Below are 27,406 nucleotides of genomic sequence, written 5' to 3'. Positions count from 1 at the left end.
CACATTTATAGGTTGAGCGTCTGAGTGCATGCGCGGTCTGCAAGACCTGTTGTAGTCAGTATCTGGCATGTAATCCTGCCTGCTGCTTACCATAGGCTGACTCCTACGCCCATCTTCAGCGCTGGCTTCATATTGGTTAGCGCTTTAGATTTTAGCTTGCAAAAATAACAGTTGATGGACAGAATGCAGAACAATGTCATACATTCACCCCAGTACAGAGATCTGGGCCTAAATCCATCGTTTTTTGCACTCCACACCACCCCAGTTCAGACATGGCCATATGCAAATCAGCCTTGACCCTGTGCCTCATGGGAACAGTCCAGCCCGAACTGCCAAACCATGTCTTTCCTGGACCGGAATCAAGCATCCTAGGACCGGTTTCTGGCTATCAGCCGTCTTCAGCCAGGATAGCTTGACTCCAGTGGTGTGAAGAGCATGGGACTCACGTCTGAGCATACCCATCCCACTCGGGGTGACAAATGCAAAAATAACAGTTGATGGACAGAATGCAGAACAATGTCATACATTCACCCCAGTACAGAGATCTGGGCCTAAATCCATCGTTTTTTGCACTCCACACCACCCCAGTTCAGACATGGCCATCTGCAAATCAGCCTTGACCCTGTGCCTCATGGGAACAGTCCAGCCCGAACTGCCAAGCCATGTATTAGATTTTAGTTTGGCGCCTGCTTTAGTTGTTCACTGCCTCGACTCCGTGTACATGGCGACTGTGTCCTCAACATGTGTTCCAAAAAGTGTCCGGTAGAGAACTCTGGAGCAGATCTCACAACTCCATGAAATGCGAGGCTTATTGCATTGAAAATGCTTGGTCCCTTCTGTTGCCGAACAGTACTGCCCCTCCTGTGCCATCCATCCAACAAAATAATTAACGTTTGTGCTGAAATGGGTCTCAAGTGTTCAGATCCTTTGGCACTCTGATCAATTAAAGCCATCCGTAGCAAACATTCTACGTTAAGTACATACAAAAAGTGTCATGGGTTGTCTATGCTGCTCCGATGTAATCCACCAGTGTCCCAGCATCCTTTAATATACCAGGGCTCGAAAATTCCACTCGACTGCTCGCATAGTCCAGCTAAATTTAACGAGGTCGAGCTCTTTTTAGGTCCTACTCGCCCTTTCTGGTGAGTAGGAAAACAAACCAACTTTTGTCCTGTCTGTGAAAACGGAGCAAATGTGACAAGATAACAAGATTTAAAGGCATTTTTATTGCTCACAAAGTTAATGAGCAATAAAGATGCCTTTAAATCTTGTTATCTTGTCACATTTGCTCCGCTTTCAGAGACGGAGGTCAAGTAGGTTGCAGTTAGGTCGAGGACATTTAAGGTACTAGTCCTGCAGGACTGGTACCATTTTTGGGATTATTCGAGCTCTGTATACACCTAAATGATATTGCCCCCCCCCGTACATCTAACAACTTATCTGTGGTATCTACAGCTTCTGTTCTCAGGTTCAAGCTGCCTTACCGGTTTGCCCAACCAGAGCCTGTCGCAGATTGCAACTAGAAAACTGAGTTACACCAGGGGAAATCTGCCCTCCAGCTTAATTGGCACGATCCCTGCCAAATCTCGCTCACCGCAGAGGATGCCAGCCTAGGTTTATGGCAGCGCTTTTTAGGGAACAACCAAACAGAAAAGATCCACTCCTTCAATTGCATCCTGTTTGAACAGCCATGCCTCATCAGCACAGTGAGGGGCTCAGGCTGCCAACTTTCCTCGACTCCGTCCTCACCAAGATGCTGTTCTCCATTTATGGAACAGGAGTGAAAATACATGAAGTTCAAGCTTTTACTAAGGTTTTTGAAGAACTAAACAATGTGAAAGCCGTATAATTAGAGTTAATCGCTGTTCAATTACAAGTCCAAAAAAACTGTGATTGTACAAGGCAGAATGGCTTGGATTTTGTCCTGGCTGCCAAGGGTGGAGGTGAAGTTTGTGATATTGTAGATTCTGTGTGCTGCTCATTCATAACAAGTGTTTTATTGAGTACACATGACTGGATTGATCGCAATTGTGATAGTGTTGATGAATTACACAAAAGAAATAATGTCTTTAGTTGTGACGGACAGAGTATATGATCTTGGTTAAGGGTATACTTGGGGTACTGAGAATGAAGATACAAGAGATACTTATAACAGTTTTCATTTTGCTTATCTTTTTTATATATTTACCATGATTTGCATATGTTCAAATAACTGTTTTACTGGAAATAAAGAATATTTATTTCCTTCTCCTTACTTTACCAGACACGGATGATGATGTACATAACAATTCAAGCAATAAGCGGCTCAAAAATCCTAATGATGTGTTTCAAGCTATAAGCAACTTATGACGATCGATTTGCTTAAAACATTATACTACGATAGTGCAAAAGGCAGAGATTGTTGAATTTAGAAATGTTGCCTTAGTGTTAACTGTAGTAGTGGCAGCCACGTTCTCTCTCATTCGTGCCTGGTTTTGGAGGCAAGAATTCTCAAACAGACTGCTGAATTCTGAAAGTTTATATTCTAGTATCAATCTGATTATGTGTATTATGCCATGATTTCAGTTTGTCGACTTATCTAGTCTTTTGTTTCGGTTTCATCACAAGATCTCTCTTGGAGCCCTTTGGATGAAAATAAATGTGTCCTCTCCACTTGTGTGGTTTTAGGTTCATGTTCACATAATGCATAGGGAACCCTTAGCAGTATCACTGTGATTCACATATTTTTTGCTTTTGTAAATAACTATTTACAAACTTCTGGATTCAGCTTTAGCACAGATTTCTGTCACAAGAATCTAGTTCACATATCAAAGAAAGAAAAAAACTACAACATTTGCATTCTTAGTCAAAACATCATAAATACACATTTTTAATTGACTCAGAGCAGAAAAATTCAAACACGAACAGGAATTCTAATATAATCTGGCACACAGATTGTATCCCCCCCAAAGATTTACACAGTCACCAAGCGTCTGGAAAATCATTTTTTAAAACCCTACGGTACATACAGGTTTAACTGGGTGAGCCAGAAGCGATAGAACAATGCCAAAATGAGAGCTCTTGAGAATGACTAGACTGCTGGAGACCTGCCTGCTAATACAGCCCTGCCAATCAACTTCTATGACTGCAGATTCACATACCGCATCAATCCTACTCACATACTTTTGTTTTACCAATGTATATCTCCATGTCATTGATCTTCAGCCCTGTAACTCAGTACCTCATTCAGATCTATTTGACCACCTTTATCTTTGATCATCTGTACCCACATTTTACTGCATAACATATGGCCAGTGTTTAAATAATCTAACTGCACCGTCAAATAGGAGAAGGCTGGACCCCCAAAGCTCCCCTTCTAGGCGGTCATCCAAGCCCAGCTTACATCACAAGGGAAATTCTTGCTCTGCAATCAGTTGGGGTGGAAATCAGCTCCACAACCATTCATCAAACATCAGTCCCCATTGCAATGTTCCAATTAGGGAAGAAGCTCAGCCCTGCTTCAATCCCTTGTGGGGAATAAAGGCCACTTGACTTTCATTCTTTAAAACCAAACTCCATCATCATCACCCTCCATTCACTGCTTAAGATAAGCCAGGCCCCTACAATCTGCCATGGGGAATTCTGATCAGAAATGCCATAGCCTGAGGAAATCAAGACACCACAACCATCACTCCGGAGGAAGCCTTGCCCTATCATCGCCACTCAGGGGTGATGAGGGTGACCAGAAGCTCTGCCATCAAGAAGAAAACTAGGTCTGTGACTGGACACAACGGGGAACCCTTGACCAGTCTCAATTACAGAACGGAAAATAAGCTCCTACTTGTGAACCAGGAAAATATCGCACCACCACTGGCAGCCACGTGGGAAGCTAGCTAGGTCATCACTCCAGGAGCTTGGAGTACCAGCACCAATGGTATAGAATGAAATCCACTAGCCTAAAAAAGATGCATTTTGGACCATATATACATCATGGATGTGTAATGGAAAGGCACACTAATGACGGGATCCAACAATAACCTAAAGAAAAATAATGGGGCACTAGTAAAAACAGGACTTGGAGTTAAAAAAAACTTGTATGACAAGGGGACTTTGTCAATGACACTATGAAGTCTAGGTGAAGGACAAACAAAGCAAAGTAATTTAAAGTAAAAAGGGCTCAAATCAACAGCACTAATAGGACGGTTCAAAGTGATCCCCAGAATGTAGATATGACAAGGAAGATATAGCCTATAAAATCAGGGAGTTTAGTGGGAATATAAAATCCATATTACACAGAAATAATAGTCTAGGTTTGGCCACTAAAAAGTTATTTGGGCATCAACAGAAATAAGTGAAGTATCAATTCAAAAGAATCCAACCTAAGCAAGCTAAGCACTGGTTCTTATGTGGAAGATGTGGCGCACCAATGGAAATACAAATAAATAACAGGGCACCTCCAAGAGTCTATATGGTTTCGATAGCAGTGTCCAAAAACTAAACTATGGAACAAAGCCCTGGTGCCAGAAAGAACACGGAGGGCATTAAACTGGCATCAAGAACAATCTCTGGAGCAGTAGAGGGGGCATCTCAACTAGTCTACAGTGCAAGAGGGGAAATACACATAAGTAGCAGAAAATGACAAACCTACAGAATCCAGCAAATATATTTACTGGAGCACAAGGGATGAGGACCAGACAGAAAGAAGACTAAAGAGCAGGGAGTTGGCAAAGTACACATCAGGAGGGTGACATGAGCTAACAGACCCACTGGGGAGGGTGAAGGGTGTCAGGAGTCAACACTTCAAACCCAGAGGGTTGGGGGATGGGGCTAGGAGACAAAACCTACAGGTAAGATTTTGAATCAACAGGAGGGGCAGAGAAGTCAGCTGATCAATGGAGGAGGAGACTAGTGTTGTGGCACAGGTAACCTTTGCTGGTGCGTAATGCAGAGGGATCATGGAGGGACAGATTGGGAGAAGAGCGTTGGGTTGAGAACAAAGAGGAAAAACAGAACTAGAGAGTCAGCTGTGGGCTCTAAGCTCCCTATAGGTACCTCAATAGTGAAGGCATTAACTCACCTTTCTCCACTGCTGCCTAAAGGGTTTACCCATCTCTCACAGACACAAATACTCCTGCATTGCCTCATCACTCGGGCGGTGGACCATTCCCCTGGTTTTTTGTATAGCATCCAAATCCAATCTTATTTGTTTGTCCATTTGCTACCATGCTGCAGTCTTAGCTGCTCTAGGGTCAGAGCTCAGACCGGGACCGGCTGATCCGTGGACCTTTTCGTATCTCCTTCCGCTTCTCCTCCTTCTTCCTTCTCTTCTCCTCATCTCTGAGGGCTTTTTGGAACATATCGGTGTTAGGAAAGAGCTGAAAAATATTGCAAGAGAGCCCCGAATTAAGTAACAGATAAGTGCTTAAGATCTGAAATTAAGAGTCAGAGTTTACTCACAATTGAGCACTGGAGCTAGCAGCACACTGTCTTACTATCAAGCTCTAGCTTTTGCAGCCCACAGCATAATCATCGAGCATTGGGGCTTATAGTGCATTGTACAAACATTGATGATCCCTGGGGGTTCAACCACTTTACCAACATTGACTCCTAGGTTCGGTAGCACGCTGCACTAAAATTAAGCTCCGTAGCAAACAGAATAACTGTAGATCCATGACAGAGGTCTGGATCGACAGACAGCTGTAAGATGGCACGAAGGGGTCCTCTGACTCACCATCCCTTTTGTCATTAAAATACTTAAAATCCTCTCCCAACAACTTTCGTAATTTTATCTCTTCAAATGAGAAGTGACAAAGAAAGGTATGACCGAAGGAAAACAAAGACTCGATGACTGACTGTCAGGAGAATTAACACAGAGCAGGTACCACCCTCGGCAGCTACAGTACACAGAGATAATAAAAATAGGGTGGAGAATGCAATTTTATTACTAATCCTAAATGTATGCAATAATCTCATAAAATTCAGTGCCACCCTTCCCCAATCTCTTGACTTCTCACCTCTGATTCATCGCTTTTGAAGGGGTTCCGATAATCTGGGGATTTTTCGCTTATTCCCAGTTCTTGGGCCATCTGCAGGATACAAGAAAAAAACACATAGTTGACCACACATTCACCCCTGCTGGTTGGACAGACACTCCCTCAGTGGTAACCTCCACTCAGAGCACAAAATCATAACAAGCCATGACAATCGCCAGTATTCAAATGGGCGATGGCCAGCTAGCATTCCTAAGCATCACATGACCAGCTGAAGCCCTTCAGGAACATGTAATGCTATGCACAATGATAGGACCCAGAGAAGAGTATTATGGGACCACATTGCTCTGCACCATGGTTGGGCAATCGCGGATATTAAAAGGATTTGAAATTCTTAAAACAGTTGCCAAGATCAACTCTACTTTATCAGAGACCGCTATCACGCTAATCACTGGCACCTCTCCGACAGCTTACCCCCAAGCAATGGGAGAGTACAGTTAGCGACATGCAAATCTTTCTTCAATCTCCTATGCATTGTGAATAGGCAGCATCTCTTACCAGCCCTAAAAGTTGAGCATGTGGGCCACCATCAAAGACCCCACTCAGGTTGCAGAAACCAATGCCCCAGCGGATCAGGTTGTTCCAGTTGGAGTTGCGGTCAAAGTAGTGGTGAACTATCTTGGGGAAGCGCAGGACCACGTCACCAAAGAAAGCAGAGTTCTCAACTGCATGAGAGTATGCTGTAAGGCAGAAAAATTTAACTGAAGCGAGGAAGCTGGGATCAAAAACAAATGCTTGCTTTTATAGACAGGGGGGCTATCAGGTACATGAAGGAAGCTGCAGTACAAAGCAAACAGTGAAAGTAGAGAACAGTGTATACACCAGGGCAGGAGCAGCAAGGACAGACAGGAATATGGGAACTGAAGATTACAAACTCAGCAGTGCAGTAACGAACCCAATGGCAGTATGCCACGGTCAGGAGGTTGATGAAGCATACAACACCTTAGTTCACAGCAACACCCAAGGTCAATCACTGTGTCTGCTATGCCATTGCCCAAAGTGCTCCACTGAGCAGGCATGTGGCAATGGTATGAGGGAGGTTGGTGGTCAACCATGCATGCTTGGATAGATACATTTTTGGCAGCCGTCAGACTACTGTTTACATACCCGGTTACAGAGGGAACCATCAGCTATGCAGAACCCATATCATGTGGGTCTAACAAAAGCTTCTACAACAAGAAGAAGCACATTATAGGCTTCTTACCATCCTTGATTTTCTCATCCTCAGGGAACGGACCATCCGGCTGGACATCTCCAGCGACCAGAATGGCTCTCGAGTCTTCCAGCACCTGTGAGAAAGAGAAGACTTAAGCACAGCCAGCAGATAAAGGCCTATTCAGCCAGGCCAAAGTGAGGTTCCCAACTGGGACACTTGATTCAAAACTGAAATCTGCACTGATGGGTCCTTTTGCCAAGTACGAAATCTGAACAAGGACTGTGAAATATATCTGCTGAAATAAACTCTTGCAACTCTTGCAACTCTCATGTATTCCCACTTCCCTGTCACCTACATAGTCACACGTTGAGACCATGAAGAGGGACTAATCACATAAAACTATCACCAGTTCATGATTTCATGACTTCAAGTTGCAGTTTACTCAAATTTAACAACCTCTCTGCCAGAATGATCAGAACAGACTTGAACACAAATATGCCAGATTTGGGGACAAGACCATGCGCATCTGCATTTCTTACATTAACCCTCAATCCGCTTCAGGCTTCCTTGCCCGCCTGCTGTCCAAAAAGGCAATCTAGTTTGTATATGTTAAAGTTCAACAATAATTGCACAGGTCTGGTGCGCAGTCGGTCCCTCTACGGTGCTGCCTAGCAAGGCCACCTGATGTATGACTGATTAGGAGTCAGCCCTTTTAGACTCTTCAAGGCTAATCTAGAATACGAACGAGTGTAGCCCAGCTGACCTACTAGAGTAAATACCCATAGTAGTGGAGTGCTCCAGCCCAATCAACGTTTCAAAGAAACTGGTATTTCTGAAAATGTAAAGATTCCTTTCCCCAAATGCAATTCTATGCAAAGTAATTATTGTCAAGACACTTGTTAACACGTGGAAATGTAACACACATAAGCCAAACCCTGATTTCTGACAGCTTTAAATTCCAAAGTCAAAGACTGTAACCATTCCTGCACTTTAAATATGGACACTTAATAGATAACATTATTCAGGCAAGTTAACAGGTCAGTCCCCTTCAATTTATGTACTTCATACTAACAACCACGAGTTGACAAGTACAGTTTGAAGGGTGTGAGTTACTTTATAATTCTTCAAGAGCGAGGTTTATTTTTTAAAAATACCGTTCTTTCAACATAGTTTTGTCCCATAGTTATGCATTATCAGGCTGGTAGACGTCCACGTTAAATTTTCGACGTGCCCAGAATGGTCACTCAGTACTAAGTAACCTATCCAAAGGCTGTTTGAGTGCAGGCACAAACTAAAATGTCAAACCATCACACACACTCTACATCCCACTTCTAGAAGTACAAAATAGCCATACAAACAGGTTGCAAACATCCATATACAATGGCCAGGGACTCTCCAGTCTGTCCTATATAACTCTGTCTTAGGGCGAATCAGTCAAATCTGGTTAACCTATGCCCATGGCTGCAATAAGAATCCATTTTAGGGGTTGGAACTCTAGGGCTTTTGTGTGTGTATCGGAAAAGAGCCTGGGGGTTCGAGCCGTGGGAAAGCCGCCAGTCTGCTGTTACATCAGACACATGCATAGCCTTGACAAATGAAAGGACTACACTCCAAAAGCCGTGAGGTGAACGGCCAGCTAGGACAGCAGATAGCTCGCCTTTTCCAGCGCTCCAGCACCTAAACTACGCCGTGAGGGAAACGGCCAGCGCTAGCAGCGCTCACTTCCATAGCGCTCCACCGACCATCCAGACTACAACACCCAGGTGCCCCGGCGGCGGAAGTGACGCCGCACGAGCGCCCGGAGGCGCTTGAAAGAACGGAACGCCCCTCGCCCCCGCGAGTCGCGCGCGGGAGCGCCCGGGGCTAAGCCCGGGCAAAGGGCGGGCCCTCTACGGCCCTCATCGGCACGAAGAGGCAGGAGCAGGGCCAAGAACGCTGTTCAATCTCAACTAAGTAAGTGTTGCCACCCTATTACTTCTGTATCCGGCGGGATCATCATATTGTTGACACCCCAAGGACTGCCTTTGCTGATACTAATATGACTAAACCCAAAGCATCCTCCGCTCCAATTAATACAATTGAAACCTACATGGTACAGAAAGTTGCCAAAATCAACCAAGATAGGAGGTCCTCATTGGGTCTTAGCTACTCTCCGGACATGCTTATTGGCAATACTCCTCCACCAGTCTCAATTCTTGACATTAGCAATGAGGTTTTTCAAATACCCGATACCAACTCTTTGACCCAACTTCTAGTCGAAATAAATGAAACAACCTCCGACTGCACTATAGACGTTGAAAGTAATACCCTAGAGGAGGAAGCCCCTACACCGGTGCCAGCCCCCAGAATAACGAAAAACAAGGGTAAAAATATACCTAAAAGGGGCGGACTTAGATCGGAGAAAAAATGTCTTGAGGCTCCCTCAGAGGATAAACATGGTGACGATATTGAGAATAAAGGGGGAGGTGGAATCCATCTAGACGAAGACCAATTCAAAAAGCTACTGAATGCTATAGATAACAAAATCAAAGTGATCACCAAACCACTTCTAAGCAAAATTGATTCACTCACAGTAGAGGTCACTAGATTGGGATCGCTTCTGCAAAAAATTATAATAGAAACACCTAGGCCAGCCCATACAAATTCGACAATGGTAGACCCAAAAAACACTAAAGCCATAGTCTGCCCAGGTAGTGTCGCAAGCACTTCTCAAAACACCATACACCAACCTGGTCAAGGGGGAGAAGGGATAGGAACTATAAATCCAGTCCCGAGGGTTGAGGACTCAGCAGGGCCCGCTACCACAAATACTAACGAAATAGAGAACCTGGATAGGGGTCCTGTAGAACTAATAGTAGAAGCTTTCCCATTAATTCTGGTTCTAGCAAATGTTCCTCAACTAGAACCAGGACAAGAGGAGAATATCCCCTCATTGATAAATAAATCACTCCATTGGCTATCCAAGAATATGGCTTTTAAGCCAGGAGGCAGGGACCAACTGGCACAAGAAATAGTAAAAGCTAGAAGGGTTGAATGGATCGGAGGTGGCTGTAAAAAGTTTAGGGGGGATTGCGTGGTGTTGCACCTCTCAGATCCCGAAGCCCTACCAAACATTCTAGCTAATATATACCCCCCTCAGCGAAGATCAACAGAAATTGTGCCACTAACGTTGGACTTCTTTTATACAAAAAGGGGAAATGCCATAAACCCAACGTTGCTAAAAACTAAATGGAACACCATCACTAGAAAATCCAAATATCCACCAAACAAAAGTAACTGGGGAATTACGTTAGAAAATAGGTTCTCTGCCATATCAGGATTAAGCCAATGTGATTGACTGGATAGCCAGAAGAGTGCAGGGCATCTAAAGATTATAGAGGTTCACCACGGGAACCCTAGTCTTACTATGGTAGAAGAAACAGGCCGTAGGACACCCGATCCTAGTGGTTGTACCACTGAATCAGTGGAGAACAGCTCATTAGCTGCTCAACCAGGTATTACATTGATTGAAGTAAGGTCCCTATCTGATGAACCTTCCCCTAACCTGACTACTCCCTTAAATAAGAGGAGTATGGAAAGAGGAAGCCCCATTAAGATTATCTCTTGGAATATTGCAGGTATCCAAAATAAAACTGAGACCCCGGAATGGAACGACTTTATAGACTCTTATGACATTGTACTGTTACAAGAGACATGGTCAGTGTCTCCAGTATTTCGCCAGGGATTCTTGAACTTTTATGTGCCCGCGAAGAAGAATCTAAGGGGACGCCCTTCAGGGGGCTTAACCATCTGGTTACGGCAAACTCTGCAATGTACTATTAAGCAAAATCTTACTCCAAACAGAGACCTACTTTCTATCCTGCTTACTTGCAACGATGGTTGCAAGCTGGCAATATACAACATCTATGCTAGGGGGACTCTAGGGGGTATACCCTCAGATATAATAGCTTCTCTAGATGCGGACCTAGAGAAGTTATCTACTCAGTATAATATATTAGTAGGAGGAGACCTAAATACAACATTTGAACCTCTAGGCTGTGAGGACAATGATCTGACCTACGAAGAAGACACGAAATGGGGAATCCCTCAGTTGGACATTCCAGTGGTTAAAAAATGGTCACAAGTAGCTATTCAGGTGAAAAGTTTATGCCTATCCAGAGGATTGAGGGCAGTAAATGGCCGTACTCCCTCTGATCCTCACGGTAGACATACCTTTGATAATCTTAGATCAAGCAGCAGAATTGATTATATTCTGATAGACATTAGAGTCTGGAACAAAGTGATCGATATGCAGGTCATATCCAGGTTGGAGAGTGATCACAACCCTCTGTCCTTAACATTTAATCTTGAACAAAAAATCATGACAGAAAATTTAGCTAGGAACCTTATGACCTCAGACGTTGTTTTAACAAACGACGTTCGTCATGTTAGATGGGCAACTTTAGTGGCCAATGCAGAGGATAGGCAGGTCCTCGAGGGGCTAGTTATTGATGAAGTTGCCAGATTGCAGGTTTTAATGAATGATGGAAATTTTAAAAAGATAATTGAAGAGTCACAGCCAAAGTTTTTTGCCAACCTCCAGAAATTATTCTTGAAGGCTGGCAAGAAGAAGAAGGGAAATGGACAACCTACAAAAAAGGGTTGGTACGACCAATCATGTAGATTAGCAAGGCATAACCTTAGTAATGCTCTTAGGTCTAAAACGGGAGTTTTGAAAGCCAGAGATGAATATAGAAAAACTCAGGTAAAGGCAAAAAAGCAATGGGATGAGAATTTCTGGTTAGAACTGAAGAAGGCTTGTGCTGACAAACATCAGAAAGAGTTTTGGGCCATACTAAAATGGGGTTCAGGGGGTGTAGCGGAATGCCCAAAAAATCACGTCCCGAAAGAGTCTTGGGTTGACTTCTTCAAACCCCAATACGCTGACAGTATAGGACAACAGGTAGTTCTTCCCCTAGAAAGGGTCTTCTATGCCAATGGACCATTCACACTAAAAGATGTACATGAGGCAATGGATGGAGTGACCAGAGGCAGGGCACCAGGCATTGATGGTATACCGGCTGACGTTTTCCTATTAGACAGAGATAGCTGGTGCAAATATTTCGTATGGCTTGGGAATGCTATCGCACAGGGGGCGAAGATTCCCTCAACGTGGAAAGGAGCAGAAATTATTCCAGTTTACAAAAAAGGAGATAAGGCTCTAGCAAGCAACTACAGGCCAATCAGCCTTATCGACTGCGCCCAAAAATTGATGGGTAGGCTGGTTCAAAAGAAGTTACAAGCCTGGATAGTTGACAAGGACATTCTTTCGCCTTATCAAGCTGGATTTCGCCCTTTAACCAGCTCTGTTGACCAAGTGTTTCACTTTTTAATTATATATTGGAAGAACGTCACCCTGCTAAATGGTCCCCTGCTCGCTGTTTTTGTTGACCTGAAGGCCGCATTTGATTTAGTTCCCCGTCAAAAACTTTGGGGTGTTCTAAGGGATCTAGGAATAAGCCCGGAACTACTAACTTTGCTTGTAAGACTCCACGAGAACAACTACGCCCGGATAAGGTGGGGAACCCAGGGGGAGGTCACGGAAACCTTTCCTGTGGAGAGAGGAGTAAGGCAGGGCTGTGTCCTGGCTCCCACGCTATTCTCCCTCTACATTAACGGTATTGTGGACTTTCTGAAGCAAACTCCGACAGATGCTCCATTACTGGATGGGAAGCGAGTTCCAGTACTCATGTTCGCGGACGATACCTTGCTGGTCTCGCGGACTCCTAGCGGCCTACAAAAGACACTAAACGCTTTTGGAGAATTCTGCCGGATCCGAGGCTTAGAAATAAATACATCTAAAACAAAATTTATGAACCTGAATCCCTCTAAGAAATACAAGGGGAAAATGGTCTACAATGGGGCTTTTTTAGAAGAAGTTGACGCCTTTACCTATCTAGGCATCTCTATGAACGCTTGTATGAATTGGAGTTCTCATATGGACTTCGTAATGTTAAAATATAATCAGTTGGCAGGGGCAATAACAAAGAAGCATAAAACTTCATTTTCAAAACCAATACAGCCAACATTGGAGATTTACGGCATGAAAGTGCTGGGTGCATGTCTTTACGGGTCAGAACTTTGGGGCTTCACCAATTTGAAGGCTTTATCAGCGGCAGAAAATAAATTCCTGCGAGGCTTAATCGGAGTCCCACAGAGTACCCCCACCATTCCTCTCCTTTATGATCTGGGGAGGAAAAGGATTGAGGACATGATTAGACTCCGCCCCCTCCTATATTGGAGGCGTATAAAAACTACCCCGGAACTGAGCCACTATGCTGCTGCCTTATTGGATGTTGACAATTCTGACACCTTTCACAAAGTAGTTTGGTTAAAAGAGGTGAGGAAACTACTTCAAAAATTGCACCTTGAACACTTGTGGTCTGAAACCGACCCAGATGTCTTTCCTTCCAAGAATGCATTGAAAAAGCTATACTGGGAAATGATAAATAATGCCGTATTGGTTTCCAGCCAATCCCCTGCCTTGACATCCCAGTTCTTAGAGATAAAAACACTCCCTATGTTTGAATTGTACTGGGATTTGATCTCCAAGCCTCTAGATAGGAAATTGTTTTTTCAGTTTAGAGTCGGCACCCTACCCCTAAATGCTTTTACTGTTAAATGGTCCCCTGATAACGTTAGCACATGCTTTTATTGCAAATCCCATGCAGAAGATCTTTTGCACTTTTTATTCGTATGTCCATTATACGCTGCCCCAAGGAGCAGATGGCTGAAACCTGCATGCAAAAACCTGGGCACAAGGAGATGTCGCGAGGCTTACAGGGTCCTGAAATCAAACTGTGCCCCTCAACTTGTAATTGCAGTCGCCAAGTTCCTGGGATGGGCTTGGATAATACGCACGCGCACTTTAAAACCCCCATGAACTACATGAACTTCCATTGGACTGTGATGATACTTTTAATGTCTAAAATTTTAAAGTTTTTTTATTCGCCAACAAAGCAATACTGCATGCTATTTAATATGTTTTTTTATACTATTAGATTAGTATTTATTATGCTTAGATAGGGATGAAAGCTTTTATGACAATGTTGTCGAATAAAGTATTTAAACTTGAACTTGAAAGGACTACAGTGTCACAAAATAGTGTAAAAAGGTTTTTACCTGCACACAGTGGGACTCAACATTTAACAAATTTGACTAGGCAGAAAATGATTAAACCAGAAGCTGCCATGGAACCTATGGAATTCTGCAATACAAACAACTACCATATAAAGTCAGTCCTAATACCAACCCTTATCAACAACGGAGCTTTAACTGAAAACAAAATGTGTGGCAGGGGGAAGGCTGAGAAAACCAAGGCGGAAAGTGGCAGAGTGAACATAAAGAAGGCACAGTGGAAGGGATTGGGGCAATGGAAAGATAAACTTGCAGAAGACTTCAGTGGAAATTAAAAGCACATTCTGACCTTAAACAGTCCCTTTAGCATAATATCAATTATCTTGTATTGCTGGTTCACATCATTCAGCTCAACAAGGTTGTTCAAAGCATTGATCTGATCCTTCCGTTTCACTTCGAATAGCCGCTTATCTGAGGTCTAGTCAAGGGCCATAACTCAGCTCGCCTTGCACTGACAAACATCAAAATACCACCAGACGCCCCATCAGAACCCCAATGCACTTCCATATTGCAAAACATCTGAACATCAGGGGCGGCTCCTCCGCAATGGTGGAGGAGCATCACCCCACTGACTCAGAGTCAGCAGCTAAGAAACAAAACAATATTTCATTATTGTTTTACTTTTAGGCAGCTGGCTCAGCCAGCATGTGCAGGGAGGGACGGGCAGAGGCATGGGAGGGGGGTTGGAGGAGTGCTATGTGCACTAAGTGCGAATATGTGTGTGAATACCTGTCTCAGGCCTGACAAACACACATGCGCACTTAGGTTTCTCTAATACGGCTGTATTGAACAGCTGGGTTCGAGAAACAGCACAGACTCCCTTTGCCCGAGCAAGCATCTTTTCAGCCAACTCAGGCCAATCCACTGCGCTGCTCTCATATCATGAGGGCAGCGTGTGGATTGGACATGGAGTCTGATGCAGCCCAGGGCCTGCTCTGACAAGGAAGAGGAAAGACCAGGCGGGAAGCGGACGGCAACTTAAGGTAAGTTTTCCGTTTTTATCTTTAAACTAACCCCCCTGCGCTCCCCCTCCCGCTCGCCCTCCCTACCCTACCACCATTTGCATGTGACAGCCGCAACTGCTGAACACCACAACTCATCCCATCATTCCTCCCCCTGCCGAACACTGGAAGAGCACCCCACCTTTCCATCACCAAATAATAATAATAACACTGCAATTCCCCTCACCAACCTACAATTCACCAGAATATGCCTTCCACCATGTTATCATTCTCTGAAGCAAGCCCCTCAACAAAGAAAACACTAGCCTCGCAAAGCATCAGCCTTCATTAGAGCCACTTTTAACTGGCAAAACCAAAGGCTTTGGCAGCCTTTACCCAAACGGCAAAACACCCATCATGAGACATGATCACCTTAAAACACAAACCGAAGTGCACAGTTATTGTTAAAACAAAGCACTACAATTTAATGCCACAGGGATCAGCCTTTGAAAAAAATCTTTTTAAAAGAGAAGCATCCTTCCTCAAATAAACATCCATCATCAGAAACCATTTGGCAGCTGCAAAAGAAACCTAAACTAAAAACACACATTTCACAGCAACAATTTTGATGCCAAGCAGACTGCGGAGTTTTTATTAAAGACGAAATACATCCAAACTTTTCATACCGCTCATTACTTCCAGAATGCAACATGTCTTAAGTATCTCAAGACCTGCCCCCCCCCCCCCGGCCCCCCCCCCTCCCACTAAAAGTTATTCTTCATTGCGTTTGCCATTGTACTTTTTTCTTCTACTGGTATTGCTCTATGCTGCGGGACCGCACCTCAATGCCAATGTTAGGTAGAACTTTTGGGTTTATTATTCAGGGGACCGTCACCAGGCGTGTGCTGTGTGCGAGACGACCCATTAGACGCTCTACACGTCTCGATGCTCCGCGGCGAACGTGAGCGCCGTAAACACTTGTGACGTCCTCATTGCTGTGGGGCATTGTACCTCAGGAATTCTGACCCTAAAAGCCTTACATGCCCCGCCGGAGTCTGTAGACTCTCAGTAGGAGGCGTTACACCTGTCCTCTGTGTGCTTTCATTGTCATACGCTACATGGCCCAGGCGCTGTTTTACCCTTTGAGCTATAGGGTGTTCTGAGGCCAGACATACCCAAATATGCGCGTTTTCTAGCACGCCCAAATTCTAACTGGAGCCATATTGCAACAGCCCAGGTGTATACAGAATATTCACTGCAACTTCGCGTTGCACTACTGAGTTGCCTACTATACGGTATCTGCCATAATCATTCTCATTGCAGTGTTGTGGAAGCGGAATATGTGGAGGAATACCTTCCTGTCCTTCCTTTGGATGACAAATTGTCCGATGCTGTTGATGTGTCCATTTAGCATGCAGTGGCCTCTGCAATTGCGCCCTAAGAACGGGGCTTACTGCAAATTGCATTATTCTGTCCGGTCCCCCTAAGCATTACGCTGGACCCACCCGAGCCATGGGGTCCTACGATATCAAATGTAGAGACTGTCCAATGCCCAAAAAAGCATAAAGCTGACTTAAAGGTGTACCTAAGCGCGTTAGAGTGCCTAAAAAAGTGATTCCTGGCCAGGCCAATCCCATCTGGGCTTGGGGATGATTCAGGGGCGCTGCTAGACTCACAACTGGATGGCGACTCATTGAGTCTCCTCTTTCTGATCCGGGACGATGACAACTCCTATGGGAATTCTAAGGAAGACGCAGGACCTTTCCATCCCTGGCGCCCGTCACCAAAGTCCGCTCCAAATCCCTCGAATGACGACCAGGATGACCCTTCTGACATGCTAGACTCCAATGATCTAATGCACAACAGGTCAGCGGAATGTCCCCATCTGTTAAGGTTGCCAAATATGTGGCGGAGCGCATTGGTCAACTCCTTGAGAAAGAAGCACGTCTATGTGTCGAACGCCCTCGGTCCTCCCTAGCAGATAATGAGGCTCTCACCCCAGATATAGATCCCGGCCTGCCCCGCCTGGCCACTTTCTTGGCTAAATATATTATAGAAATCCCAAAAAAGGGATTGATCAGTCCTTGAGGTGATGCCAGGACAAGCTCTTGGATACCCTAGGGCCTCTCATAAAAATCCTGCATTTGGCAGAAGCGGCAAAGGCTTCTGGTGCCGCACTCTCGCCAGAGTCCATGTCTGACTGGGCTCAATGCGCTCTCATTGTTCTAGAAAATGTGAACTGCGCATTATCCACAGAAACGCGGGGGTCATTATTATTAAAAGTTGATTCTAAGCTCAAAGGCTTCCACTAAAGCAGGCTCAGTGGCCCAACTGGGTTTATTTGGAGACCTTTTCATTAAAGAGTTGGACAAATTCGTAACCACATTTACTTTACCTCTCTGAATAAGGCTCAAACTTCAATAAAGAAAATATTCCGCTCTAAAATTTGTCTCTAGGTCAGTCGTGGCAGGTGGTGCTCAACCATAGCTACCACTGGAACCAGTGGCAGGACCGGTCCTGACAAGGGAAGTTTTTCCCTTCCTGGAGAGGCCAGAAGGGTCACGGGAGAGGTCGTTCCTCTAGAAGCCAGTGCCATAGCAATCAAGCAGGTGTTTGCCTGTCTTCCTATCAACAAGTGGGGGGGCTGGCATTGTTCCTACATAACTGGTAAAAGTTAACCTCAGATTTTTGGGACTTACAGATGATACAGGCGCTCCATAAGGAGTTCTACGGGTCCCAAGAGCAGCAGTGCAATCCACACCTACTAGTCTTCTCCGAAGCACAAGGAGCCTTGGTAGACCAGAAAGAGACAGACTTCCTTTGCAAAAGAGCTATTGTCCCAGCCTCTCTTCACCAGCGAGGGTTTCTGAGCAATATCTTCCTCGTGGAGAAGCGAGATGGGGGTCAACAGCCCATCATCAACTTAAAGGAGTTCAACGGGTGGCTGGTTTAGTGCCACTTCAAAATAGAAGGAATTCATTTGCTCCGCGATCTTCTTCAGATGGAAGACTGGATGGTTCTCCTCGATCTCAAAGATACATACTTGACTGTCCCCCTTTTCCTGCTCCAATGCAGCTTCCTGCACTTTCTGTGGCGAGGGCAGGTATTCAAATTCCCCACATTTCCTTTCGGTCTTTCGTTGTCTCTTTGGTTTCTCACTAAGATTCTCAAAACAGCATGGAGTTTTTCTGCGCTCGGAGGTTCAGTCTAATTATATACCTAAACAACGTTCTTCTCATGAAATCGATGCCCAGTCAGGTTACAGGTACAGCTGCAGACTGCAATTTCTGTGCTGTAAGGTTTGGGTTTCATTATAAACAAGCAAAAGTCCCTGTTGACCCGGTCTAAACAGAAGAAGTTCCTAGGTGTTGTCATCAATTCCACTTTCAAGACGCTCAGTCTTCCCTCCCGAATGATGGCGAAAATTCAGAGTGAGTAGAGGCGCACCCTGGCTCGCCCATCGACGATACTGCTCGAAGTGGCTTGTGTGGTAGGGCTTCTATCCTCTTCCATTCAGGTGGTGTATCCGGGTACCTTACATTACAGGGCCCTCTGATGGCTCAGAACCTTTCACCTTCACAGAGGCCTTCAATATTGACCTGGACTCCATCAAATCCAGATAGGGGGCCCGCTACGGGGACTCCTCCACCAACAAAGTGGTCCGTGGAGGAGCAACAGCTCCACATCAACTGCCTCTAGAAATAATGGTACTGTAACCATATGGAGGGGTGTGGTGGGGGTGGGGGGGGGGGGGGGAGGGTTCCAGTCCTTCCAGTCCTCAGTCAAAACTCCTGGTCAAGGAATTGTGGACATTTTGTCTATCCAACAATAACTGTCAAGGCGGAATATCTTCCAGGGAGCTCCAACGAAGAGGTGGATTGCTGTTCGAGGGAGTGGTAAGATACAAGTCTGCAGCAACTGGTTTCACAGGTTTTCAGACTGATTGGCAAGTGGTGGAGTCCATTCCCCATGGACCTCTTTGCATCTCGCCTGGACCATCCAGTGGACTGGTATTTTATTTGGAGGCTGGATCCCAAGGCAGCGGCGACAGATGCTTTCTTGCAGGGATGGTCGAGGAGTGGAGTTATGCTTTCCCCCCCTTTGAGATGATCATGAGAGTGTCCACAAAGGTAAGACGGTCCTAATAATTCCGTATTGGAGGTCGCAAGTTTGGTTTCCAGTTCTTCTGGAACTTTCTTGGCATTCTCCAATCTATCTACCTCATGCTCAGGATCTCCTCCAGGATCCGCTAGGGAATCCTCACCCGTTGGTACTTCAAGAGCAGCTTCCACTCATGGCTTGGAGGATTACAGGGAACAATGGAGAGTCCCTGTCCTTTCAGCAGAGGCCAAGCAGATGTTGGCATGCGCCTGGGCTGACAGAACCAACAGAAGATATAAATCCGCATAGGCAAGTTGGGTAACATTGGTGTGTACAAAAAGGTTGCAATCCCTTGGGGTTAGAGGTTGTCCAAATCCTGAACTTCCTAGCATCTTTGGCTTTAGAAAGTTTGGATTATAGAATGGTCAATACCTTCAGGTCCGCTATTTTGGCTGGTCACGCGCCAAACCAGGGTCACTCGTCGGGGAGCACCCATTGATTCGTAAACTGATGCACGACATTCGTCTCTCACTGCCTTCAGAGGCTAGATATTCTGCCTTATGGGATTTTAACCAGGTGCTAAATTTGATAGGCAGAGTCTTCACACCAGAGGGGGGTACTTTTCAAATTTTTCACAGGACAAAATAAAATTCTCTGGCAATCTCCTACCCGTGTTTGATGGTTCTCCGAAGTTGTGCGTGGTGCAATGTCTGAAGACATGAAAGTATGACGGAAGAGTTGAGACCTCCCAGGGAGAGGCAATTGCTGATATCCCTGAAGAAACCATTCAAGGCAGGGTATTCCCAAACAATTGCAAGATGGATATGTTGGGTTATGCAAGAGGCTGGTATTGATATCTCACAATTTGATGCTCATTCTGTGAGAGGAGCCATGGTCTTGAAAGCGTTCAATCTGGTGGCCTGATTTGAGGACATTCTGAACACAGCTAATTGAGCCCAAAGACCAATGTTTAAGCAGTTTTACTTTAAACCGGTTTTGAATATGGCCTCTTTGATGGTTGACAAGCTTTGAACAGGCATAATCCTCGCTTCTGGTCCGGACACAGAATGAAAAATGTCCTAACATTCGTAACAGAAGGTTTCAATTCCATTAAGGGCACTGAGGCGAGGATTATTCCCACCCATGGTTTCTGGGGATATGTCCCATCCATTTATGCTAGTTTTGGGCATAATATGTCTCTATGGGTTCGTGCATCAGGTTGTTCAGTAAGGTATAAGTACATGTTGTTGGTTTCTCTTCTTGTGATGTTAGTTTTTTCCACTGCTGAGTGAAGGATTGTGCCACTTGGTCCGCACCCGGAACCTTCACGTAGGATTACTCGTCCTGCCGGCTTTCGCTAAAGAAACAGATTACACTCCGGAAAGTGACTATATGATTTTCTGTCACAAACACGGATCCAACTTTTCCTCACTACCAAGTACCTTTAAGTGGATGCTCTTCACCATTTGGTGACACCGACGAACTACAGGCGTCCAGAGCACTATTTACTTATCGTAAAGCACCATTGATGCACGAACCTTTTATGAATTTGGAGCCATACCTAAGCTTCACGATTAGTTTTAACCTGGTCTCGAGCGGAGGCCGGGTCGGAAATATCACCGGCTAAGCGACCTGTGGTTCAATACCTTCGCGCTACAGCCCTGATGAGTCGTGCAAGCACTGTTACCGCTTGACGACATAACACGTGTCGGCTGGCCATCCTTACAATAAAAGAGGAATCCCGTCACCATCGTTTTCCTTTTCTGCAATTGTTGATACTTGTACATACTAATGTCCATTGGGACATCTTAACTATACTGTCTATTTTTGGTGTGCATTAGGTCTTTGTTTAAGGATTGTGCCACTGACTGGCTTGGTAGTTTCTGTGTTGCGTTTTTACAAAACCGCAACGTTATGAGACTCTGAATCTCAATATGTCGTTTGCATTTCAGGTTCCGGCAACAATAATGCTTAATAGAGAAGTCGCTGGGAATGCCGCATGTCGCAAGACCGAAAGAGGAGGTGCCGTGGGAACAACGCGTTAGGAGGACAGTTAGAGACAAAGATTGGTTAAAGTTTTGTAGTCCCTTTCCCCAGGGTTTATGGGAAAGGTGACTTTTTGTTTGCATGTTCAAGTCTGCTAGCGATGAATAAAGGACTGAACATTGAGCATAATCCTCTCCTCTGTGTACTTCACAGAATTGAAACTTTCCGTTACGAATGCAATGGAAATTTGTCATTCAAAAAGGAGCACGACGCACCACTCCTTCCTATGCAGGAATAAGAGGCCATCTACTCCGGTCAGTATTCCCTATTGCTGTAGGTCGCTGCACTTTGACAAGAAGAACAACTAGTTCTCTTGAAGCACTTTACAATCAGGAAGTCACCCTAGTCACAGCATGCACGTCACTCCATCTTACAGACATCAGGCCTTGCCCACTGTAAGTAGCATGTCTGCCACTATAGGCAGGAAGTTGCTTCACTCAAAGACAGCACATCATCAATGAACACAAGTGGGAAAACATTCTTGCATGCAGGAAGAACACAGTTCCCGTCACATATATCACACTGGCGCTTTTGGAGGACTGCTGCTTAAGTCAGAGATACAATATAACCCATCAGTGCAAGCAAAAGGTCAGCTGCCCCGGCAAGCAGAATTTTGCCCACCCTCCTTAGCAACATGTTAACATGTCCCAGTGCATTGTTGGCAGGCCGCTCAGAGTTTAATGTCCACTTGCCGGCTACATACTACTAACTTTCATCGACAAAACATAAACCACTTCCTAAGTTAGCACAGTAACCATCATCTGCAGCTAGCATATTGCTCCACTCCCCTTTTATAGATAGAATGTTGTCATGCCATTTCTCCTGCAGTTTACATTTTGCCCCTCTGTCTTTGCAGGTATGCTGTTCAACTAGCAGGCAGCATTTTAGAGGAAGGATACAGATCTCAAAGCCAGTGTCTCTTCTCTGGGTCCTGGAGTCTGAGGCATGGTTCAGGGGAAGGAGCAGCACAATGAGGCAGCTACACGTCTGCAAAAGCTCCATCCTGGTAGCTGGGTACCTGCAAGAGGAAGAACCATGGTCAGGGGAAAGGTCAAAGTGTGTCGGCCACCTTAAAAAGTGAGTGAGGATGTCACTACAGACATGGTGTGTTCACAGTTCAAGTGCCCGTGTTCTGTTCATTGAGGCACGCTTGGTGCCCATCAGCTGGACAGAGGGTTTCCAGCTCCCAAACAATAGAAGACAATTGTGTTAATTATAATATGCAATTGCCTCCCTGTCCCATTGTTTGTGAGTGTGTTCTGTTACCATATGTATTTTTCCTCTCCTAGTGCAAGAGATCTGGTCCTAGAATGATTTGTAACCCAGGGGCTGTACACTATTTGTCCAAGCATCCGTGTACTCCATATCCTAACATGTATGCGTTTTCTGGTCCCAGTGGAAGAGGTTCTGTCCCATTTTAACTTTGTGTCCCAGTATCAAAGAGCTCCCTGATCTTGTTGGAATTTGTTCTGGTGCCTAAGAAGAGGGAGAGTAGGGTGTGGGGGAGGTGGAGGCAGGGGTCGCAGTTCTTATTCATATATCAGTGTAAATGCTTCCTTACCACATCTATATGGCTCTTTCAGGTTCGCCCCTTTGTCCGGAGGAGGCATGGGCATTTTTTCACCCACACCACTTACATCGCCGGAGTGGAGCTCTTATAACTGGTGGGATGTCACTCTCTCAGCCCTCTTCTATGTTTACTCACAGAGACGTTCTGGACCATGTTATAACCCTCTACCAGGCGTTTCCTATAAACGGGTGCTACAAAATAGGCAATATTTACTATTGCTAGAAATATTACTCCCTTGCTCTGGAGCCTTTATTGGCCCCCGGTGACTGCTCATATTAAGTGTGAGAGCTTAGTTTTGGTGCACCAATTCCTATATGGAATGGCTTCAGTCTATTTAATATAATGTTTTACTTCCAGCTGTCCAGTCAAAGCATCGATGTTGGTTGATAAAATTGTTTTGGTTCCTCCCAAAAAAAAAAAAAAAAAAAAAAAAAAAAGTAAGGTAAACAGTGTACCTTTTCTATCGACATCTGTGTACTCTAGAATTCTTCCCAGATGACTTGAGACACATAAACCAACTCTGGTCATTCAAAAAGGCCCTCTTGACCATAATGCTAGAGAAATTTCTTGACAGTATTTGCAGCAATTGGTTGCCTTTAGTCTTATACACAATTGTAACTTATCTTTACTGTTTTTATTTCACCTCAGTGTTTCAACTTTGCGCCAAGTGAGATATGGCTAGCTATATGTCCATCACGTTGAAGAATTCAAGAACCCGAATGAGAATACTCCTTCACAGAAATAATTACTGCCTTCTATATTGATTGTCTTGTTGATCTGGATGGGTTCTCATACATTACCAAGGGAATGTTTTGAGTATCTGAACCTCAAAACACATGAGATCCCCCAGGAAAGCCTGAACATTTTAGCGGATTTTCTTCATTTGATACTCACTGCAAAAGAATAACACTAAGATTTCGAATCCATTATAAGAAAACAGAAACAGTTCGCCACTGCATTTTGACATCTTCCATCCTAAAGCATTCAAAGAAAATCTCCCAATTGGGAAGAATTCAAGAGTGAGGCTCAACCGTTCAAGATGTAGGTCTTTGAAGACACAAGTATGATCATTTAAAGTGTAAAATTTTCAAAACTGTGTGTTGAACGATAATTTATTATAAAATAAATCAGTCTGCCATATATAGTTTGTACATTTTCTCCCGCTTCCTTTAATTATTTTCTTGATTACGAACACAGAAGAGAGCAGACATGTTTTGTCACTCAACAAAAAAATGGGACTTCTTCAAGGCAGGATTAGAATGCAGCTTGTTAGGTATCTCCTGAATTTGTGATGCTAGTTATTGTTGTCACCATGTATAGAATAGTCTGAAAAGCCAAACTTCAAGATAGGTTGAGCAAGTGTCAGACTACATTAGAGGAACTATCAGATGTACAGAACCAAGAGGGTCAAAAATGCATTATACATGCCACTATGCATGATAAGTGTCACTACGTACACCATTCTGCCCAACAAAATACAAAAAGGCTATTCTCAGACATTGGAAGATCCTTGACATTGGATCAAAGACAGACACCCCGTCTATATGCTTTTCAGGAGAAGGAAATAATTTGCAGGTTCAACTAGCCTGTCAAGGTCCCAAGAAAATGGGGCACAGGGGAGTGCAGAGTACCCTAAGGGGTCTCAAACATCTGGGATGTTTATGTGTGGTCAATGTACAGACTGCCATTATACCAGGAAGAGGATGCAGGTTGGAACACCTTTGGAGCAAATAAATCACAAACTAACTCCAGGGAGGTTGCTCATCTCTTCACATGCCCTTGTAACAAATTATACAGATGCACGGCAAACAAAGATTAGGACTTCGTTCCTTGACAACCAACCATGATTAGAAGTGTAGTGCTCTCCTCTTTAATTAAGCATTTTCAAGAGAATGAACGAACTGGTTTGTAGAGAAACGTAGTTGGTTAGGGAACAACCTCCCATGACAAGGACACTGCTGCACAGAGGGCAACTGCTCGGTGGTTAGCCTTCATGCCCACAGAGTGGTATTAAATGATAACGTGGAGTGGTAACTGATATATTAGTCTTCATGTTGAGAAACAGTTGTTGATTCCAATTGTATGTGTCTGTACTAGCGGTATCTAGGATGTGGTGTCTCACATGGCTGTATATTCCAAACTGCATTGCGTATTCTCTCAGCCTTCTTTTGTGTCTGTCTGGTAAGCATAATTCTGAAATGCTATATATGGCAAGATGCCCATAGAATGTTGGGAAGCAAATTGCGGAGATAAAAACTTAACTGATAAAGGATGTTGGGTCCAATTTATTATGTGTCCTGTCATTTTAGCCCTGCGTTCTACAACTGAAAAGCATCCACTTGCCCACTGGGAGAATTGCTATATGTTTTCCAAGCAGTGATGGGCCTACTGGGGCAATGAGCAGATCTATTGAGGTGTGCTGGAGAATTTAGCATGTCAGATATATGCGAGCTAAAGCAGTGTCAACAATGGGAACTAGAAGCAGGCACCGTGGGACACCTAGTTCACTATGGATGACACCCACTCCTACACATCATTTACTGCAGTAACGTGGGTTATAGTATACCTGTGCTTCATGTATGTGCATCAAGGATGAACCAATTAAAGTTAGGAAAGGGAATATTTACAAGCACTGCAATACCATGTTTAAGAGTACCAGGACAATCGAGGGTAATAGGGAAACTCGAATATTTATTTTTTAGCCACTGGTGTCTTGGAGCTTTACCTTACTGTTGAATCCAAAGGTGAGCACCAACTACGCCATTTAAGCCCTTGAGTCTCAGGGTAGCGAAGTCTACCTGAGAGCTGATGTGGAGTAGAAACTCAGAACTCAATAAGACACATAAGAGCAATTAATAAATGATTCTCCAGACAAGACTTTATGTAAAAGAAAAGAGTACTTTACTTCCACGCACATCCGAATGTGGTACATGAACGTCAAGAGGGCAAAAACATGGTACACAGTGAAAAAGATTAAAATCAGCGTGGAACGGAACCAGCTGGTATTAGCGGATGCAGTTCCCAATAATCAGGTATAACAGAATACAGTTTCTGCAAACTAGAGCGCGATTGACTTCTGGGGAAAGGGGTGGGTTTGAATCTTCTGGGTAGCCAGACTACCACCCCAAAGTAAACAGGCTAGGTTCTTAGCAGGGCATGAATTGTGCCAAAGTCCTATTTCTCCCGCCAGGCCGCTCAGTTGCACTGTACCGTAGTTTTAGTCTGTGGCGGATTAAGTAGATCCGTTTTCGCTTGCTGGAGACAGGCACAGTGCAGGCTCCAGCTGGTGCACCACACACCTCACTAGAAGCTGTCTTGCTGACTTTGCCAATGCTATTGCTCTCTCAGACGTCCACGTCTTGCTGCGGAGTGGTGGGGTAAAATAAGGCAGTTATGGTTTTTTTTCCAAAAGAGCGGAGGTAGCTTGCTTTGGGGTTGGCACATTGGCCAGGAGTGGCAAAGAGCCATAGCAGACACCCTCCTTCGCAGAACCTTAGTCATCATTAGCGCACCAGGAACATTTGCATCGGGACCAGGGCTGTAAGGAGTTTCACTGCAACCCACGTATGGGAAACAGTGTTTTTTTCCCCATCAATTTCTGTTTACGTTCAAGGACATTTGCTCTCTATCGCTCACATTTAAAGTGAGTTATAGGCAACACGATTGCCCCCTCCCCCAATTATTTAATAAGCTCAGTCTACTGCAACCACTCATGGCCCACAGCCACTTTCTATCTCAGTCTACTCCAAACAGTCATGGCCTACAGCCACTATCTATCATAAAGTTTTGAGGGGTCACAGACTTAAAACATTTAGGGTTGGGGGGGGGGGGGGGGGGGGGGCGGGGTGACACGAAAAAAAAGTTTTAAGACCTCCAAGCCCCCATGTTCACGGCACAGCTGTTGGGGGAGGGGGGGGGTCCCTCTGCAGAACCACTTGGGTTCAACACTCAAGGGAACGAGTCTCTGGGGGGCTAAATGTCACTCCCCAGGTCCCTCTCTAAGGTTCTCACGTCAGGGGGGCCTCCCCCTCCCCATTACAAGGCTCTAAATCCACGTGGAGGCGGGCTACCTCTCGGGCGCTGACGCTCTCACCTCCGAGGGTAAATTATTGCCCAGGTTGTCACTCTTCAGGCAGCCAAAGCACTCACCTCCGAGGGCTGTCACTCTCCAATCCGCCCTCCTCGTTTTTCGCTCCACAAGGGAAGGCCTCCACATAAGTGTTACTGGGAGGGACCGCAGGCTCGCTCACACCAAGGCAAGGTCTCTCCGGGAGGTGTCACTCCCGCCGGCCACCTTTGTCTCTCATGCTGCTTTTCTCTTGATTTCTCGTTCCTCTTCCAGATGCACTCAGATACTACTCGCCTTCCCGGCATCCCTTGCTGGGAC

At 44.9% G+C, this 27,406-nt stretch overlaps 1 protein-coding gene across 1 annotated transcript; it reads right to left on the bottom strand.

Annotated features, from left to right (window-relative positions):
* Positions 1-2,841: 2,841 nt before the first annotated feature.
* CCDC134 (coiled-coil domain containing 134) lies at positions 2,842-27,406 on the bottom strand. Its single transcript, XM_078683327.1, has 7 exons — positions 27,169-27,406; positions 22,349-22,467; positions 14,651-14,772; positions 7,234-7,318; positions 6,528-6,709; positions 5,994-6,065; positions 2,842-5,354 (listed from the first exon to the last, which is right to left on the bottom strand). Exons 2-7 carry the CDS (start codon positions 22,449-22,451, stop codon positions 5,229-5,231), a joined length of 690 nt encoding a protein of 229 aa, XP_078539453.1. The 5' UTR covers positions 22,452-22,467; positions 27,169-27,406; the 3' UTR covers positions 2,842-5,228.

This window comes from Lissotriton helveticus, chromosome 1_1, assembly GCF_964261635.1.
Source record: "Lissotriton helveticus chromosome 1_1, aLisHel1.1, whole genome shotgun sequence".
Taxonomy (NCBI): domain Eukaryota; kingdom Metazoa; phylum Chordata; class Amphibia; order Caudata; family Salamandridae; genus Lissotriton; species Lissotriton helveticus.
Note: the sequence above shows the minus strand (reverse complement) of the source record. Positions and strands in the feature narration are given on the sequence as shown.

What these genes read in the sequence shown, in the direction of transcription:
- CCDC134 (XM_078683327.1), bottom strand. Translation starts at nt 22,451, where the DNA reads ATGGAGCTTTTGCAGACGTGTAGCTGCCTCATTGTGCTGCTCCTTCCC. An exon ending in GGATGAGAAAATCAAGGATG is followed by an intron (nt 6,710 to 7,233) that starts GTAAGAAGCCTA and finishes TCTGCCTTACAG; the next exon opens with CATACTCTCATGCAGTTGAG. An exon ending in TCAAAAGCGATGAATCAGAG is followed by an intron (nt 5,355 to 5,993) that starts GTGAGAAGTCAA and finishes AATATTTTTCAG; the next exon opens with CTCTTTCCTAACACCGATAT.